Consider the following 17,987-nt stretch of genomic DNA (forward strand, 5'->3'; position numbering starts at 1 on the left):
TTGTTGGGCCATCCAAGGCATATACTGCAGACTTTGTTTTCGCAGGCTCAATCTTTTGTAAATTTTGGTAAGCCTAAAGTTTTAAACACTTTTACAGACAGAAAATTTTACGGCTTCGAGTAAAAAGTTCTGCGCTCGTTACCATGGGCTCATAAATGTGCGAGACCTATTTTTTAAACATTTTAAAGCCGCAAAATTTTAGTTGTTTACGGTACTTATAAAACAAGTTAACACCAAAACACTAGGAATATATATTTTATTAAAGAAGCTTTTAGGTCATGGAGAGCAACACCCCGGGGCAGTTGGACATTCTTAGGTCGTAATGCCCCTTGCTCGTCTTCTGGTTCCTATTTCTCCCATTTGTTTTTAACAAATAAGTAACTCCAGCAAACAAAATTTTGGGTGCTACTTTGCTTGAAAAAGTTTTTTGGGGTTGCAGGGCCCATTTAGCAAGGCTTCACTGATACTATTCTAAACAGAAACCAGACCACTGAGAGGAGGGTATAGAGCAAAAAAGATAAACGCCGACAACAAGGATCAAAAAGAAGCAAGTCAACGCAAGGAATCTTGTGTTGTCTTACAATTTTTTCGTCCTAGTTCTTTTTGGCACTTTTGTATTTTTAAACTATAAACCCACTAGCTCAATTAACCACTTTGCTGGAGGGTATAGAGCTTTTTCAGCCAACATATAGATGCCCTCCACAAAGACCTTACAATCCAACCCATCTGGTGTGAACCAAGTTTGGCACCATGCGACCAGATGCAGAAACTTCTGAAACTCGGTTTATTACGGCGTTGAATTTACATGATGTGTCGAGGCCGCCCTTCACGAGGGCACCCCTCCCTGTACAAAGAGGCTCATGCAGTGAGCTTCCCCTCGCTGGCCCGTACGCCCAGCCCCGCCCGCGCAGCCTTGGCCCCCTTGTGCCGTTGCTTGGCCCTGCGCAGCTTGCGCCGCTGCCTCTGCTGGCGCTTCTTCTCCACCTCGTCCGGGTCCATTCCCTGGAGCAGCAGCTTCTTGCGCCGATTGATGAGCTTGCGCTCGTCAAAGTCTTGCTCGTCCAGACGGATCTCGGCCTCCCGTAAGGCGACCGACACCTGGGTCAGGATCTTCAGCACCTCGGACTCTGTCGGACAGAAAAGCGGTCGTGCTTTCGCTATAACAATATGTGACGGCGTAGTGAGTGATCGTGCGAAGAATGTTGCCCTCACAATGACAAGTTTGCATTCTCTATTTTAGCAAAAAAAATTTGTAGTTGGGCAAGTTAGTACATCTTAGATTCGAAAAGCGCCAAAAATACAAGGACAACAGGAATAATTGGACAAAACGATGCGCTACTGTCAACTGAATTTTATTCGGAAAAGACAAACATAAATACACTCCCACGCAATCCATTCGCTCACAATCAAACTTCACGCACGATAAATTCAAATTCCTTATATGATAAAAGGACTGACAATGTGCTGATACAAGCTTCATCGCCCTTCACCCTGATTTTAAAAGCCTCGAAGATTTCTCTTTCTCTTTTTGTTTTATAGCTTCCCAAAATTTATGTTTATTAAGTACAGGAGAACATGGGTATCTTCGCAGTGAATGGCCAAGTTTCCCGAAGGTGACAGCCTTACAGAAAACTACTAAAAACTAAAAAAGGCCAGCTGAACTTAGGAAAATAGAATATAGAGAGAAAGAGACAGGCATACCGCTGGACTACCAACTGTGGTTTAATACTTCCTCCTCTTTCTGAACCTTCGCTTTGTGCTTTTTTCCTTTTTTCTTTTTAAAACCCACATAAAACACTGCTTATATCCGAAACCTAACTAAACTAAAATTTGAATCACCCGCACTGCACCGGGTCATAAAACACTGCCGAACAAGCTCAATTACAGCCTCTTACAGAAAAGTTGTGCTCCCTTGCCCTCTCATTTACGCGTCTCCCTGTCTACTCGATATACGCTCTTCTGCACGTCGTTGATATCTCGTAAAGCACCAATGTTTTACAATCTACATATTTGTTTACATGCTGTTTTGTGCATGCCTTGCCCTTGTCTGGTTCATTATTCACCCTTGGGCATAATCTGGATAATTTTGATGGTGCTGTGAACACAACAGGAACCCCGAAAAAACTGGTAAACTCTTTAAGATTGTGGGACAATCGATGAATGTATGGCAAAACCGTCACTTTGTTTTTTGTAAGGCATCCCGAAGCATAACAAACAACTCTTCCAATCAAGGGGGCACTAAAGTGGTTTCTAATATTGCCTACTTATGGTCATAACTCAATCTATGGCCTCCAAGCAATCTAAAACACTCAAGATTAGATTGATACAATTCAATTTCCCTATTAAGGGGGAGACCCTGGTCTCAAAAAGATCAAATAAAAAAGTTATTTTTTAAAACATTTTTTTTATTCATAAATTACAAACATATTAGCTAATTACTACATACACTCACCAAGTGCACATCTTCAGGGTTACATCGATCTAAAGTTAGGCTGTTTACAAGCATGTCATGAAAAGCTTCTTGTTTTCTCAGAATTAATTTTTTCATCACAGCACAAAGTTTTGCTCATGGTATTTTTAATCTAGAATTTGGATCTGAATACTTTTTTCAGGGTTGGATACCTCATAAGTCAAAGAGCACAACAAGACTAATATTTTTAGAAAAATGTTAGCTACAATGTTTTTTTAAACAGCAAAGACTATACTGGCCTACCATAGAATACCGAACATCTGCCCATTCCACATTAAGCGCCCAAATCCAAATTTTTAAGATGTGAAAAAATATGCACAGTACATTTATATGCAAAATTGATAACCGGACAAGCGCCCATCCCCCATTTTTTCGCGATTATCTCTAAATTTTGAGTGGGCACTTGCACGGTATTTAACGGTAATTTAAATTATCAGCAAAAAATTCAACTTTTGACAACTTTTCTTACAATGACGCTAAAATTATAAGAATGGTTTTGCTACACTCTCTGATGTTTGTAGAGCATGCAGACATCTTTTGTGCCACAGTCTTTGATGGGGATGTGGTAAAAAAACGTTGGTCGGAAACATTTGTGGTAAAAGTTTATAATTTTTTGAAAACTCTAATAGGCAGGAAAACAATGAGCTCATGCTCGTGCTAAGCATGAAAAATTATAGTAGATAGTATAAGAATTTGATAAAAACTGGATGAGAAATGGTAGAAAAATGTTCAAGACCTGGGTTTCCCCTTAAAACTCGGTCAAAGATCGCAACCCGTTCGTTTTTCTGCGTACCGGAGCAGAAACCAGAGGGCCTCATTGGACGTGCGACAGCCAATTGTGAGCAATCGCTTTCCGCGTGGCAGAAGAGCCAAACACTGGCGAACTGATTGTCGAATGTGTGCAATTTGTGCGTGGGAAGCAATTACTTGCGACTGGCTATTGCCCGTTAGACGATGCCCTCTGGTTTCGGTGCCAAATCACAGAAAAACAGGCACGTCGCAATCTTTGATCACGTTTAAAATAAAGAAATCGGACGCATATCAATCCAACCTTCGGTATTTTCAAATGCTTAGGGCCCATAGATTTAGCTATGATCATAAACAGATGACCTCAGAAACCACTTTAGCGCTCCTTTAATGAAGTAAGATACAAAGAGGACTCAGTCTCGTCTCTTGCAGTCAAAACGGATATAGCATGCCTACGAGGGGATGCTAAACGATTGAGACAAATTAGTTGTTCACTTCTGGATCCATTACTCGAGCAACATCCCGTTTAGAATATTTGGCCTCTGGTCCCAATCCCCGGCGTTACATTCTAGCAGAGTCTCTGCTTATAGCGACATATAAGTTAAGTTTGTGTCACAAAAAACACGATTCGTCCTCTTTGTCCGACACCCCACTATCTGCTCGGAAGAAGCAAACGAGACGGCAGTGCGAGGGGCCCCCCGTGGCGACCTACCCTTGGTCGGATGCAGAGAGAGCTTGGTGTTGATGAGTTCTTCGATGGCCCTGAGTAGGTTCACATCGTACTGGGTGACCAGCGTGAGTGCCATGCCCCCTCGACCGGCACGTGCCGTGCGCCCCACGCGGTGGACGTAGTCCTTGGGCACAGAGGGCACGTTGTGGTTCAGCACCAGCTCCACGCACGGAATGTCCAGACCTGCACAGAAACCACGGGCAACCCGCTCAAGGTCTCCAAGTGCTTCCATATTGCTACATTTCGAAGCATCTGCTGGAAACAAACTAAGAGCTCATTGGTTGGTTCGAGGTGAGAGACGGGCCAGCTCCAGTATATGCCGCAGGAGTTCGTTCGACGGCTTCCACCAGCTGTCATTGGTCTAGCGCCAAGTAAAACAATGCACGATCGCGAACTGTGCTTAATTGTGATTGCGATTGTACACAATTTTACCGCTGGGGTGGGGTAAGTTTGGATCAAATGCGGTTTCCTCCTGTGGTTAAACACGGCGTATACAATAACTCTTTACGCTCCTATGCTCGTGGTCACCTCAAAAAGAAGCTTGTTTTGATGCAGCCTAGGTGCAGCCCTGCATGATGCAGCCCTGCATGAAGTAGTTCTTACAAGATCTGGTTGGCAAAGACAAAAGGTAATGCTTTTCCCATTTGAAATGTGTGTGTTTTAATAAAAGAACAAAGAACCAATCCTGAGAGCACACACAAGCACAATTCGCCACATAAAGGGGGCATTGAGCCGAACTTTTTACGCCACGACTCTTCGGGTGAGAATTAATAAACATTCCAGACTATCTCTTACAGAAATTACCTCGCTAATTTGGAGATGACCAATCATCTAAAACAGGGGCCTCCAAACTCCAGCCCGTGGCTAACTGCGGTCCTTCCAATGAAGCCCAGCCAGGGTTGTAAAAGTTACTTCAAAAATATACCTAAGATACAGCTACAGTTAACCATAGTTTTGTTTAACCCGAGACTGGGGTAGTTCGGAAAAGGGACGAGAAGAAAAGAGGCCACAAGGAGGCGACGTCTCAAACACAGCTAAGGATTTTATTCCATCGTATGCACTTTTATACACACCACGTCCACACACCACCAACCACGTCGACCAATGACAACAAAACACCCGGAATACACTAAGCCAAACATAGGCCCAAAACATTACAAAAGAAAAATCTTTCAGCCAGACAAAAGGACAAGATAAGCCTCCGACTACACAAAGTCAACAAAGAACCGTTAAAAGGTTTTTTCAAACCTGCAAACACACGGAACCAAAGGGAAAGAGGGCATACAAGACCTAATTACACAAAGCCAAGCAACAAACCATTAAACTAGCCAATACTGAGTCACCGTAAAAAAAAAAAAAAAAAAAAAAAAAAAAAAAACGGCAATTTGTCATTTTAACCCGCACTACACATTGAAGGAAAGCGGAAGAGGATAACCATGAACCAAAATACACAAAGGGGAGAATGCAAAAGTTCCAACCTCAACTACACACTTGAAAGAAGTAACAAGGAATACCAGAACAAACAATATGTCCTGCACCTGTACTGCATCTTTGTAGGCAGCGCACAAAGTGCTGGATAGCTAAAAAAAAACAAAAACGGGGGGTTTACATCTTGAGGAATTTTCTTGAGCTTTCTCCTAGATGCATTGATGGCTGGCTAATACAATTTCCCATCGACTTAATTCGGACTGTTTCCTTCACTACCCTTTTTATCTCATTTTCCTCTCGATGTATTACCTCCGTTTCCGACCAAAACACCTTACAATTGTTGCACTCAGACACGTGCTTGGCGATCTCCGAGTTCGGTGCCCCGTTTTTTACATTTCTTTTATGCTCGGTCAGTCTGTCATTCACGCACTGCGAAGTTTGCCCCACATATCTAAAACCACATGCTAAGGGTATCTCATAGACTACACCTCCTTTGCAAGCCACTGACCTGTCCTGATGTTCCCTTCTGCATTCCTTTGGAGGTGCAAAGAACGGAGTCATTCTGTTTAATTTGTAATCAGATGAAAACACTACGTCAACTCCAAATCTGTGAGCACTCGCTTTAAGGATATGCGAAACACTGTGGTAGTATGGGACTACGGCAACCTTTTTACTTCTTTCTCTCGTTGTTCCATTTCTCTCGCCGAAACTTGGGGAGAGCTGCCTCGTGATGAAAACTTTATCATAACCCGCATCCTCTAACCTCACCCACTGCCTTTTGAGGGCTTGGCCTACATAATGAAGACATGACTTCTTTAGAGCGTTTCCGATTATTGATTTGACCACCCCAGCCTTCACAGTCTTTGAATGGCAGCTTCTTCTACTTAAAACTGGCTTTGCCGATTCTTTTCCGTACTCCCAGCACACTCCTTCTAGCACGTGAATACGTAAATCTAAAAACTGCAAACCTCCTCTGTCTGGCCCTTCAACAGTAAAGGTAAGTTCCGGTGCTGAGGCTCTCACCAGACTCTCTATTGCTCCCGTATCCTTCCCATGAAAGCTCATGACCACAATGTCATCAACATACCTTCTCACTAAAACTTCACCCGACCCCCAAACTGCCAGCCTTTCCGAGATTGCGTTATCCAAAGAGTTTAAATAAATTTCTGCCAAAATAGGTGCCACCGCAGACCCAATACACACACCCTTCTTTTGAATCCACATGCATTCCTTGAACTCCACTACCGTGGCTTTAAGATAAAGATCCAGGATCGCTAAAAAACTATCTACCGGAATCCCCGTACCTGATTAAAATTTTACCAAATTACGCTCCAAAGCCTCTCTAACCCTACTCATCAACAGCTGTTTTTCAAGAGAAGAGAATAGTACAGATCTTTAATGTCCATCGAGATCAACGAGCATTGCCTCCCATGGTGAGCATCTAAAATCTGAACAAAATCGTCTGAGTTTCTAAACGAAAGACTGTTTTCCAATCTAGCGAAGTCTAAACCTTTTTGAAGAAACTTCGAAACCATGCTTTGCCACGTTCCGTTCTCATTAATAACCGTGCGGAACGGCATTTCCGGCTTGTGGTCCTTTAAGAAGAATTTTAAACTTAAAGTGCTTTTCGGCTGATTAAGGACTTTCCTGGCTAAGGTCTCTAAACCCTCGTCTTTAAGTGTAGCTGAGATGTCCTTCCTTAATTTTCCCAGCTTGCCTTGCCATGCCATGAATACCGAGTCCAATGCCTCTGTTGACTTTTTTTCAAAAACCGCCAATGGAAGGACCGCAAACATACCACTCTTATCGGTCTGTAACAATTCCAGTGATCTAGATTTAAAGTCCTTTCTTACTTCCGTGATAGCCTGAAAATTCTTCTTCCTGTGTGGGACACAGGAAGAAGACAGCATTTTGAACGAAACTGGTATGTGCGACGAAGATTAGTGTTGGACGCTGTAAAAAGGTCAAATGTTGGGTTTGGAAATAGTTGTAGTTTTGTGAATGGTGACCAATCCGCTGGGGCTCGGAGGTGCGGTATTGTGAATCCTTGTAAAGTCGCATTTACAGAGAGGACGGAGGAATTGTTGAGAGGAGGACCGAAGTTTTGTGTAAATGTAAAACCGTCGAGAGTAGATGTTTTTTCCGCGATCCAGACAATTGCTAGAAAAGTAGGGTTAGACGAAAGGGTTGCTTTTGTGGACTACGCGGTCAGTAGAATGGAAAGAGTTGTGGATGATTCGCATAAAAAAGACAGGAGGAATTTTCAGGCTATCACGGAAGTAAGAAAGGACTTTAAATCTAGATCACTGGAATTGTTACAGACCGATAAGAGCGGTATGTTTGCCGTCCTTCCATTGGCGGTTTTTGAAAAAAAGTCAACAGAGGCATTGGACTCGGTATTCATGGCATGGCAAGGCAAGTTGGGAAAATTAAGGAAGGACATCTCAGCTACACTTAATTAAAGACGAGGGTTTAGAGACCTTAGCCAGGAAAGTCCTGAATCAGCCGAAAAGCACTTTAAGTTTAAAATTCTTCTTAAAGGACCACAAGCCGGAAATGCCGTTCCGCACGGTTATTAATGAGAACGGAACGTGGCAAAGCATGGTTTCGAAGTTTCTTCAAAAAGGTTTAGACTTCGCTAGATTGGAAAACAGTCTTTCGTTAAGAAACTCAGACGATTTTGTTCAGATTTTAGATGCTCACCATGGGAGGCAATGCTCGTTGATCTCGATGGACATTAAAGATCTGTACTATTCTCTTCTCTTGAAAAACAGCTGTTGATGAGTAGGGTTAGAGAGGCTTTGGAGCGTAATTTGGTAAAATTTTAATCAGGTACGGGGATTCCGGTAGATAGTTTTTTAGCGATCCTGGATCTTTATCTTAAAGCCACGGTAGTGGAGTTCAAGGAACGCATGTGGATTCAAAAGAAGGGTGTGTGTATTGGGTCTGCGGTGGCACCTATTTTGGCAGAAATTTATTTAAACTCTTTGGATAATGCAATCTCGGAAAGGCTGGCAGTTTGGGGGTCGGGTGAAGTTTTAGTGAGAAGGTATGTTGATGACATTGTGGTCATGAGCTTTCATGGGAAGGATACGGGAGCAATAGAGAGTCTGGTGAGAGCCTCAGCACTGGAACTTATCTTTACTGTTGAAGGGCCAGACAGAGGAGTTTTGCAGTTTTTAGATTTACGTATTCACGTGCAAGAAGGAGTGTGCTGGGAGTACGGAAAAGAATCGGCAAAGCCAGTTTTAAGTAGAAGAAGTTGCCATTCAAGACTGTGAAGGCTGGGGTGGTCAAATCAATAATCGGAAACGCTCTAAAGAAGTCATGTCTTCATTATGTAGGCCAAGCCCTCAAAAGGCAGTGGGTGAGGTTAGAGGATGCGGGTTATGATAAAGTTTTCATCACGAGGCAGCTCTCCCCAAGTTTCGGCGAGAGAAATGGAACAACGAGAGAAAGAAGTAAAAAGGTTGCCGTAGTCCCGTACTACCACAGTGTTTCGCATAACCTTAAAGCGAGTGCTCACAGATTTGAAGTTGACGTAGTGTTTTCATCTGATTACAAATTAAACAGGATGACTCCGTTCTTTGCACCTCCAAAGGAATGCAGAAGGCAACATCAGGACAGGTCAGTGGCTTGCAAAGGAGGTGTAGTCTATGAGATACCCTTAGCATGTGGTTTTAGATATGTGGGGCAAACTTCGCGGTGCGTGAATGACAGACTGACCGAGCATAAAAGAAATGTAAAAAACAGGGCACCGAACTCGGAGATCGCCAAGCACGTGTCTGAGTGCAACAATTGTAAGGTGTTTTGGTCGGAAACGGAGGTAATACATCGAGAGGAAAATGAGATAAAAAGGGTAGTGAAGGAAACAGTCCGAATTAAGTCGATGGGAAATTGTATTAGCCAGCCATCAATGCATCTAGGAGAAAGCTCAAGAAAATTCCTCAAAATGTAAACCCCCCGTTTTTTGTTTTTTTTTAGCTATCCAGCACTTTGTGCGCTGCCTACAAAGATGCAGTACAGGTGCAGGACATATTGTTTGTTCTGGTATTCCTTGTTACTTCTTTCAAGTGTGTAGTTGAGGTTGGAACTTTTGCATTCTCCCCTTTGTGTATTTTGGTTCATGGTTACCCTCTTCCGCTTTCCTTCAATGTGTAGTGTGGGTTAGAATGACCGATTGCCGTTTTTTTTTTTTTTTTTTTTTTTTTAACGGTGATTCAGTATTGGCTAGTTTAATGGTTTGTTGCTTGGCTTTGTGTAATTAGGACTTGTATGCCCTCTTTCCCTTTGGTTCCGTGTGTTTGCGGGTTTGAAAAAACCTTTTAACGGTTCTTTGTAGAATTTGTGTAGTTGGAGGCTTATCTTGTCCTTTTGTCTGGCTGAAAGATTTTTCTTTTGTAATGTTTTGGGCCTATGTTTGGCTTAGTGTATTCCGGGTGTTATGTTGTCATTGGTCGACGTGGTTGGTGGTGTGTGGACGTGGTGTGTATAAAAGTGCATACGATGGAATAAAATCCTTAGCTGTGTTTGAGACGTCGCCTCCTTGTGGCCTCTTTTCTTCTCGTCCCTTTTCCGAACTACCCCAGTCTCGGGTTAAACAAAACTATGGTTAACTTCCACCAGCTCGCCTGCACCCTTACAATTTTTTTTGCTACAGTTACTCATACGAAAAGGCACCTAGGTACATAGTACCTAGGTACTTGCTTAGAAATGTACCTAGGAACAGGTACAGTTACTTCGAAGATACTTTATTTATTTTCCCAAAATTTGTCGGAATATACTGAAAGTAAAGCTTTTTATACTAAGGATACACACAAAAATGAGTTTGATAAATGTGCTTTCTTGGTGTCAATGTGCGAATTAGGGAAAACCGCATTCACATGAGCATGCCAGGGCATGTTATCTTTTTCGGTTTCGGATGAAGGAACAGGTCGCTATTTTCCCTAAACATTGTTCCGAAGTGATTCAATAAATTGGTGTCGCTAGAACGGCATCGCTAACCCACCATTCGCTCAAATGAACACCGTCATACGCTAAAGTGTCGTTCGATGAAACATCATGGGCGGGGCTTCGTTCGCTGAAACGTCGTTCGATCAAGTCAGTGCCTCCCAAATGGTACCCAACTCAACGTTAATCACGGCACATGGTAGTGTGATAATACTTCAAGATTTATAGTTTCTACCATTTTGACGAAGTGAACAGAAAAGTACCTGTAAAAAATAACTTCACTTAGTTACAAGTTACTGGAAAATGTATCTAAGATACAGATACAGATACCGAGAAATGAAAGTACCTAGGTTTGTAGTTCAGGTGCAACAAAAGCACCTAGATACCGATTTCCAGTTACTTGTACCTAGTAGCTACTTTACATCCCTGAGCCCGGCCCCACGACCAGCAGGCCTGCTGCTACTGCCGCAAAAATAAGCGCAGGTAAAGAAACTGCTTCAACGTGCATCAGCTGCGTAAACGAAGATATGCAGTAAAAAAGAGAAAAATCTTTTTATTGTGTCCTCACGTCATATAATTAATTAAACCTGTCATCACCAGCGTTACCATTCTTAGCCCCCGTTTTATATATGTGTAACTACATAAGGCTATGTTCAAATTCCTTTGCGTTCCCACATGCATCATGCTTAGTGTCCTGAGTTGTATCGATTGCATAGCGTCAGTTCTATCATTGGCCTTCTGCCCTGTGTGAATATGCCAAAGTTCCTATGCCCTTTGATTTATGCCTGATGAGTTTTCTGGGTCCCAATTATTGTGTAATGTCATCACTAGCTATATACTGAACTTAAAAATAAAGTATATGTATTCATCCGCCTCAGATTCTTTTTTTAATTTTCGCGCGAACGTTTACGTTTTACTTAAATTCTCATCTAAAAATATTTATTTATTTGTTTATTTATTTTCCGGCCCTCGAGAGGGTGACAGATACCTGATCCGGCCCCTTTGCCAAAGAGTTTGGAGACCCCTAGTCTAAAACCATCACTTTATATGCACTGGGATGCCATTGAGGGAATGTAACTCCCACATCACTTCAGAAATTCCAGAAAGATTTGTGGTTGAGGTTCCCATTGGTATCTGCATGATTATGAACCTATTAAGGTTAGAATGATCAGCATGTCAAGAAGTTGTTCCATTTGCTTCTTCTGAGCACTTGAGTCAAAGAAAATGTATTTGCTAATTTCCCTTACTCTTGGAATGTTCTGACCGTAATCATCGATATGCTCATGAGTCTCAAACAGTGACTATTCTCAGAACAGTTCCTGTTTACAATATTTAAATCGCTTTTTGGGGGCACTGTTAAAGGGAGGCACACACTACAAAAAATAAACAAACGAAAACACATGGAACACACCAAACATTGTAGGTAGGTGAAATTATATTCGAACTACCTTTCCAGAGCGTTACATCATAAAAGGGAGTTTTCACTCTCGCGCATCTTCAGCGCCTATCAAAGCTATGCGCGCGCACTCTTGCTATTTTGAAAAAGGTCAGAAAAATGTGTCTCGACAGGTGTGACTGAGGGGGAATATACCTGTTAAGCTTGCAATTGCATGCGCTGCCCACACGAGCGACATGCGCTTGGCGGCCGAAAGATCCTTTTATGACGCAACGACTGGTCGAAGGTTTTTCGTGTTTTCTCACGTTTACTTATACCTTCAGAGAAAACGAACGTGATATTCATATTCACAGGATAAAAATACTCAGAATTCAACTCTAACTTGTTGATCTCAAAAACCTCTTCAGCTTCCCTTGAAGGGTAGAGGGCACTGCCATCTAGCACCACATGCAGGAAGCGCTAACGGCGCACTCACCTCTGCTGGCCACATCTGTGGCCACCAGGACACGAGTGGTGTTGGACTTGAAGCTGGCCAAAGCGGCGAGCCGCTCCCTCTGGGGCAGCTGGGAGTGCAGCGCCACATTGGCAAAACCCAGGGACTTCAGCGCCATGGACAGCACCTGGCAGTTCCTGGAGCACGAGACAGACACGGCCTCTCGTTGCTTCACAATCCTAATTTCATATGTTCACGACGTACGAAGCTGTCGCCACGCCAGAGATCGACACAAAACAAAAGTATGAGGAGTTTTACTCGAGACCTTGCTACGACATTTCGTCCTGTACAAAAGATCTCGGCAAAACATGGGCATCCTAGTCAACACACTGATGAGGCTCAGAGCGTGTGTGAAACATTTAAAATGCTTTCTTTTCTGTATCACTTTTTTACATTTTTAATGATCTCGTCACCGCTTCTGGTAAGGTTTTTTAACCAACAGCGAGGCCGTTCCAATTAAAACTGCTTGACCTCCGGTACGCTACGGAAGCCAAGGCTGATCTGGCCAGAGGTCCATTCTATATCTTGACGTTGACGTCAGTTGTTCACCATTCAATTATTTGCAGGCACAAGTTCACCCGATTAGAGATTCATTTTGCCGTCTTTTACCTTGCTGCATTCTTCTTTAGTGAATCTCTTGAAAAGGCTCCGGGTAAAAAACCGCAAAAACATGTCCCATCGGACGAACTTGTGCCAACAAATAATCGGGTAGCAAACAGCCAACAACACGCTGACTGACCCTAGGGTTGGGTGAGCAGTCGCTTTTGCAGCGACCCGGCGGTTACAGCATTTTCGTTTTGAAACACCCCTACCCTCACTATATGAGGCAGGAGCAGAGTTTCACTTTGTGCATAGCGTTTCTGAAAGAAAGCGTTGCCGAAGTCAGCACTCCATTAAGAGTGGAGCACAAAAGTTTGTCACTAAGTGGGGAGGAAATAAAAGAATAATAATAATCCCACTCCGAGGTTAACAAAAATTACTTTAAAAGAACAGAAGATTAAGGCGTGGACCGGTGAGCACAAAGTTGTTGCAAGTGTCGAAAATATGCGCGCAGCCAAAGCACGCTGAAAGGCAACAACCGAGTGCTGGAGGTCGGACGTTTGAAAGAGACACCATTTTCACCATGACCGTGACTATAGAAGCCAACTATATACAATGTAACACATTCCGTAAAATATTCTCACTGGCTGGGACTCGAACTCTAGCCAGTGGAGCATAAATCGAGCGGGCAGGCAGCCGAATTATGCCAACATGAATGGCACAGGAATGTGGAGATCAAGTCATCTGCCTCTTAAGCACGGGTTGAGGTGACGTCAGAATCACGCAGAGTTCTGAATGGCTTTGATTGGAAGGATAGCGGGTAGACCTCAATGCTAGATGCCTTGAGCTCTACCCACTATTTTTCTCAATCAAACGAATAAAAGCTCAGCGTTCCGACGTCATCGCAACCTCTGTTCAAGAAGCAGACGAACTTGCACTCCGCATACCCTTGTTTCGTTATTAAAATGCTTTGAGTCAAGCTTAGGGTGCTACCTCCAAAGTTTGACAAAGGTCAATGCCTCCATAAGATCAACAGTTACAGTCTCATCCTTCATCATCCCGGTCTTACGTGTACGATAATTGCAAGACGCAATGAGGCTGCATACTTGCAGGTGCTCGTGAAGATGACGACGGAGCCCTTTGGGACGGAGTTCAGGAACCGCTGCAGCACGTGCACAAGGTAGGCGTCCCGCACATGACTCGGCGTGAGCACGTAGCGCTGGTCCAGCTCTTCCACCGTCGCCACCTCCGCCGGAGCAGTGTAGAAGAAAGGGTCGGTCATCGCAACGCTCCGCAGCTCCTCCAGTGTTTTGGTGATGGTGGCACTGAACAGCAGCGTCTGCCGGCTTTTGGGCAGGGCAGAAAATATAGTCTTCAGCTGCAAGCGAAAAAAGGACTCTCGCTCAGGTCAACTTGCCGGTGCCGGAGAGTCGCCGCGTGGCACCAGTCATTGCATTTCAGCCCTCACTTGCCTAGCAAAGGATTCAGTTGGGTCGCTGGAAACATCCACGTCTACATTTTGGTTTCAACATACTGCCTCAAGCAGTAATTGCTCTGTAACTGCTATTATGAGTATAGATTTGTAGACCTGAGGCAGCCTTGCTGTATGGTGCATCATTGGAAACAAGAGCTGGTGTATGAAACTTTTTTGAGCAATTTTAACCCAATGTGTAAAGCACTTCAAGGGACACTACCCCCCCCCCCCCCCCCCCAAAAAAAAAAAATATTTGTTTTATTTTTTGCCAGGCGATTTATTATCGTGGCAGATGACTACCCAATTACTATTTTGCTGCAGTGTCGCATATAATTTTAATAAAGTAAAAAAACGCAACTCCTCAAAACCAAAACAGGACTGGGGAAGAACAAGAAATATAAAAGAGGAGAGTTGGCGGAAGTCACGTGGCTGTGCAACTTTTTTTTCTTCAATCAACGTATTTGCAGCTTTTTTTAGAAGCCACAAAAAATTGGTATCATATTTCATTTCTATTTCTAAAATTGAGTGTGTGCCTTCGATGACCCACAACTTTCATTTTATTTGCTGGTTGTGTTTAAACCATAGAAAACGGCACGTGACCAAGGAGAAGAGAGTGAGCACGACTCAAAACAGCCAGTTCTCGATCGTCAATTTTCGAGTGGAAAGAAAACGAATTTTCAGTCGCAAATTGTGTTCTGGGTAGTTGGGTTCTCATACGTCACATACAAATAAAAACCTTGGCGAGCATAAATACCCTGTCAGTGTCCCTTTAATCTCACTGTCGGGGCAAAATTATGTGAGGAGCACCGGTAACTGCCGGACAAGTGCAGTTGCATTGTTTTTACTTTGAGACGCTTCCTCTCCGATCCTGGCTCGTGACACCACTCAGGTTATGTTTCAATCAACTGAGGCATTGCACAAATCGCGTTGTTTATAGTGTGTTTGGATTCTGGGGAGTCACTCATTCGTGACAACGGAAACGGCACAAGGCTCAATACAGTTGCTGTCCTTGGAATACAACTGCCACATGTGTGAATCGCATCTTGTCCGGATGCTTGCCCAGAGAGAGCAGGAATCAAGCTGAAGGCAGACGATGGGTCTCTGTAAGTTACCTGTTCGTTGAAGTGTCCCTCGAGCAGTCTGTCAGCCTCGTCCAAGACGAGGAACTTGATCCTCCCTAGCGTGAAGGTGTTGCAGCTCTCCAGGTGGTCGGCCAGGCGCCCCGGCGTCGACACCACCACGTGAGGGCTCTCTGCGAGGAGCCTGCCCTGGGTGACCATGTCCATGCCGCCCACAATCACGCAGTCCTGGCCGGCGAGGGAACAAGGAACGCTGTGGCAGTGCGGACACGCGAACGGGACACGGCGATACCTACCTTGAGACCGACGGCTTTTCCGATCACTTTGAATTGCTCCGAGATCTGGAAGGCTAGCTCACGGGTCGGTGTCAACACCAAGGCGAAAATGCCGTAGGGGTCTTCGAAGAGCTTCTGTAAAATGGGCAGCGCGAAAGCGAGGGTCTTGCCGCTCCCAGTTTTGGCGCACCCGATGCAGTCTTTTCCTTTTAGTATGGAAGGGATGCAATTTTGCTGGACGGGCGAGGGTTTCTTGATGCCTGAAATGCACAAACATTGTCAACTGTCAGCGCGCGGAACTTTGGAACAAGCCACGTGCAACTCCCAAAGCTCCGAGCTTTTCGAGGTACGATTAATTACGTTCATATGACCAACCTCACTCACCTAGCGAGTTTAGCTGGTCGATTATCCATTTTTTGAGCTGTAAATCCTCGAATGTTGGATCGCGTTCGGAGCTCTGAATTTCAGTCATGAGAGCGGCCATGTTAAAAAGGTTGAATGAATAGATGTGATGAATGTGTTTCACTACTCTTGAAATTGGACGGTGTTTGACGCCAATATAATTTCCGAATAATTGTTTTTATTTTTTAATTAGAATTATTGCTTATAAACCTATTTTTATAATCAAATGAAAAGCTACACAGCTGAACAATATTTTAGCGGTACTGATCAGCGACTGTGCTGCTAAACACATGGATAAGTAAATAAAACGCAGCACCCTTCATAATAGGAGGTAGCTTCCGCCACCTAGCGTTAAGGTTTTTATACGGTACCAGAGGCACTCTAATGGGTGCTCGCACTCTTTTATAACGAATTTGGTTCAACTGACTGAATGACTGACTGACTACATCAAAATTTTATGAAGGCGATAGCCTTATATGTCTCATCATTCAGTCGACCTTCACAAAACACGTCTGCGACGCAAAAGGTACAGAGCGCGACACTGTTAGCACGAACAAGCGATCGCCGGTTTCTGTTTCCCTCTTCGAGTCAAGCCGGTCAAGCGGCTCTCATCAAAATTACTACTGTCGTGGGGAGTGCTCATTTGGGGCACCAACCTTGGCGAAAAAAATCTGCTGCCTGCTGTGAACATTTGAAAGTAAAATTCGAAAAAGTGCCGATGTCGTGTTCGCGCTAACAGTGTCGCGCAGCGTACCAAAACGAAAGGTACCAACGAAACGGCGCCATAAGTGCGCCGTCAGAGAGCGCGCTGTCTTCGGACGTTCGCTATCAACTGGACTAGAGCACTATATAGCTCCTACGGAGCAGAGGCCAGATTCACGAAACGATCTTACGCCAAAAATGTGCGTAAGACAAAACTTAAGAACAAATCCGTATTCACGAAACGAAATTTTCGTAAGTTTTGCGCAGGTTACGACGAAATCCTACGACAGCTCCGAAGCTGTCTTACGCACTTCTTACGATCAAATCAGCATGGCCGACAGCGTCGCTCAGTTGGTCGGGACAACCAACGGATGTTTATTTTTCTACGTGCGCTTCTCACGCGTCCCGACTTCAAGCAGCAAGAAACAAGTAAAAAGTACTCGAAACAGACCACGACGAACGAACAAGAACGCTGGATCCACAGACACCCGGGAAAAACTCCAAGGGCCACGAGTACGGACTCCGACCGATCGGCAGATAGGCCTAGCAGGCACTCCGACTTGTCGCAGCCATGATCTGACGGTCCTTGGCGAAGACCGTCTACCCACGACCGGCTGGCGTGCTGAGTGGAATATGCCCGCGCGACCCTTGTGAACCCTTCCCGTATTATAGTTTGATCGCTGACCTCAATTCTAGATTAAGAGGTCAATCTCTTCCTCTTGTCATCTCCTTGTTTTCCGAGGCAACGGTAACGAACGCTGTCGTCGAAAAGGGGCTCTCATCGATTCTATCTCTGTTTTGTGTGATATTAAGCTCAAATAAACGCCGTATGGATTACCTTCGCAACATGGTATGTACACTTTGTTATTAGAATTCCATTTTATTCTGACACGACTGCACCTCACTGTCGATCGCTGTAACAGTTCGTGGGTCGCAATGCCGGTCGAACCTTTCTTCGCCGGGTGTCACGTCAGCATCGGTCCCGAAGCGCTTATCAATTCGCGGTCCAACAGCGCAAATCCAGCACTTCGATCAAACACGCGCGTCCGCTCCGTAGTGTGAACAGGCATTTGCGTGGCTCTTGCTTACACTGTCGTAGTTCAAACGTATCTTTTTTTAACGTCAGCTCGCTCCTGCATCTCCGAGGCCGCAAAAAACGCCGCGGCGATTTGTTCCCATCTACGTCGCTTTGCAAACGACTGCGGGCCGTCTTTTACCAACGATGACAGTTGTGTTGACTTGGTAGCGATCGAGTTCGTAGCAGTCAATGGGGGTGGTTACGCACCCCGGCCTCGGCATTC

General features: G+C 44.3%; 1 protein-coding gene across 1 annotated transcript; it reads right to left on the minus strand.

The window, feature by feature from the left end:
* Positions 1–765: 765 nt before the first annotated feature.
* LOC115326369 (probable ATP-dependent RNA helicase DDX49) lies at positions 766–16,089 on the minus strand. Its single transcript, XM_029987209.4, has 7 exons — positions 15,967–16,089; positions 15,604–15,842; positions 15,341–15,535; positions 13,861–14,132; positions 12,197–12,351; positions 3,930–4,130; positions 766–1,127 (listed from the first exon to the last, which is right to left on the minus strand). The coding sequence occupies exons 1-7, from the start codon at positions 16,064–16,066 to the stop codon at positions 859–861; spliced, it is 1,431 nt and encodes a 476-aa protein (XP_029843069.3). The 5' UTR covers positions 16,067–16,089; the 3' UTR covers positions 766–858.
* Positions 16,090–17,987: the final 1,898 nt, after the last annotated feature.

This window comes from Ixodes scapularis, unplaced genomic scaffold (assembly GCF_016920785.2).
Source record: "Ixodes scapularis isolate PalLabHiFi unplaced genomic scaffold, ASM1692078v2 PGA_scaffold2__306_contigs__length_199485367, whole genome shotgun sequence".
Lineage (NCBI taxonomy): Eukaryota > Metazoa > Arthropoda > Arachnida > Ixodida > Ixodidae > Ixodes > Ixodes scapularis.